The following is a 2,076-nucleotide window of genomic DNA, read 5'->3' as shown; positions in this document are numbered from 1 at the left end:
GAAAGAGCTCTCTCAGCCCCACCTACCTCACAGGGTGTCTGTTGTGGGGAGGGGAAGGGAAGGGAAAGGAGTTCGTAAGCCGCTCTGAGACTCCGAGTGAAGGGCGGGGAATAAATCCAATCTCCTCCTCCTCCTCAATGTATATTATTTTGGGGGATCTGAGATATTCTCCCCTTAATATAGATATTCAGGGCAGGTTACAAAACATTTACAATAAGAGAAATAGGAGACTCCCTCATGGGTTATTTATACCCCAGGTTCAATGCTGCTGGTTTCCCCGGCTTCCCCACAGTATGGTCTTCTGACCAATGGAAGGAACTAAAGACTTACTTTTTAAAAAAACTGGAAATCCACAGAACCTGTTTCACTTATCGTGATCACTGTGCCCAGGCCATGCTCTTTGCTTTTGCCCCAAGCTCACTGTTTCAGTACGTAATCACTCTTAACTCCTTTCTCACTGTCTTTGTGTGGGCGTGCAGTCAAAAGGGAGCAGGCCATGACTAAAGACGGCTTCCTGATGTATTTGCTGTCCGATGACGGGAACGTCTTCGATAAGGCACACCGTCAAGTGTACCAGGACATGACCCGACCCCTCAGTCACTACTTTGTGTCGTCTTCGCACAACACCTACCTCATGGAAGATCAGCTGACGGGGCCCAGCAGCACGGAAGCCTACATCAGGTATGAGATGGCGCCTTGGTTCCTCACGAGGGCAAAAAAAAATAAAATAACTTTACTTCTCTCTTTCTTGTACCATTGCCAAAAAACAAAACAGAAGAGAGGTCTATCTGGGGCAGTGATGCTCTGTCTTCTTGGTGCTTGGGGGGGGGGCAACAGTGGGAGGGCTTCTAATGTCCTGGCCCACTGGTGGACCTCCTGATGGCACTGGTATTTTTGGCCACTGTGTGACACAGAGTGTTGGACTGGATGGGCCATTTGGCCTGATCCAACATGGCTTCTCTTATGTTCTTATGGATAAACATATGGAGCAGGGATACAAAAAGCACAGATAGCCACAAAACATAGATGGAACACTCTGTCTGGGGTAGTGATGCTCTGTATTCTTGGTGCTTAAGGGGACATCAGTGGGAGGGCTTCTGGAGTTCTGGCCCCACTGGTGGACCTCCTGGTGGCACCTGGGTTTTGGCCACTGTGTGATACACAGTGTTTTTTTTTTAAAGTATCTTTATTACCTTTTCTAAAATAAATCTTAACAATCAGCTATTTCTTCGCTTCATAACAGATGAGCATACAGCCTCTTTCCTTTTCAAACACAAAATAAATCCAACATTCAGCTATTTTCCGCTACAAACAAATAGGCATACAGCCTCTTTCCTTTTCAAACACAGTAAACAAAAACAATTCTAACCCTTCATATTTCGTGTCCAATTATACAGTTTTTCCCAATTTTTTTTCAAAAGTCAAATCATCTTTCCCCTTTAATGTACATGATAATTTATCCATTTCGGCCACTTCACATATCTTCTGTGTGATACACAGTGTTGGACTGGATGGGCAACTGGCCTGATCCAACATGGCTTCTCTCATGTTCTTATGGATAAACATATGGAGCAGGGGGTCCAGCAGTGGCTCTTAGCCACAAGGCATAGATGGAACATGCTGTCTGGGGCAAGTGATGCTCTGTATTCTTGATGCTTGAGGGGACATCAGTGGGAGGGCTTTTGGAGTTCTGGCCCCACTGACGGACCTCCTGAGGGCACCTGGTATTTTTGGCCACTGTGTGACACAGAGTGTTAGACTGGGTGGGCCACTGGCGTAGGGTTAACATATTTTCAAAAGGAAAAAGGAGGACATATTTTCCAACTGACTGCTTCAAACAAGGGATCCCTATGACAAATATCATTTTAAATACCCCCACTATTCAAACTATGATGATTGCTACTAACTAGGAATATTCCTAACTTTCCAACCCAAAAAGTCTGTGTGTGTGTGTGTGTGTGTGTGTGTGTGTGTGTGAGAGAGAGAGAGAGAGAGAGAGAGAGAGAGCGCGTGCCAGGAGAGGGACAGGGGCTTTAGGATAGACCTGAGTGCCCCTTATAGCAGGGGTGTCGAACT

The 2,076-nt window shown here is 46.0% G+C and overlaps 1 protein-coding gene across 1 annotated transcript in view; it reads left to right on the top strand.

Moving 5' to 3' along the window:
• The window catches only part of LOC107115054 (1-phosphatidylinositol 4,5-bisphosphate phosphodiesterase delta-1-like), a gene marked incomplete at its 3' end in the record, with an annotated part of 17,043 nt that overhangs the window by 10,588 nt on the left and 4,379 nt on the right, over window positions 1-2,076 (top strand). Inside the window, exon 5 of the mRNA XM_015416657.1 lies at window positions 480-681. Within this exon, the coding sequence (XP_015272143.1) occupies window positions 480-681 (202 nt within the window). The remainder of the gene's footprint in view (window positions 1-479; window positions 682-2,076) is intronic.

Source organism: Gekko japonicus, unplaced genomic scaffold, assembly GCF_001447785.1.
Source record: "Gekko japonicus isolate JY-2015 unplaced genomic scaffold, Gekko_japonicus_V1.1 scaffold6760, whole genome shotgun sequence".
NCBI lineage: Eukaryota > Metazoa > Chordata > Lepidosauria > Squamata > Gekkonidae > Gekko > Gekko japonicus.
This window is presented reverse-complemented; position numbering and strand designations above follow the sequence as displayed.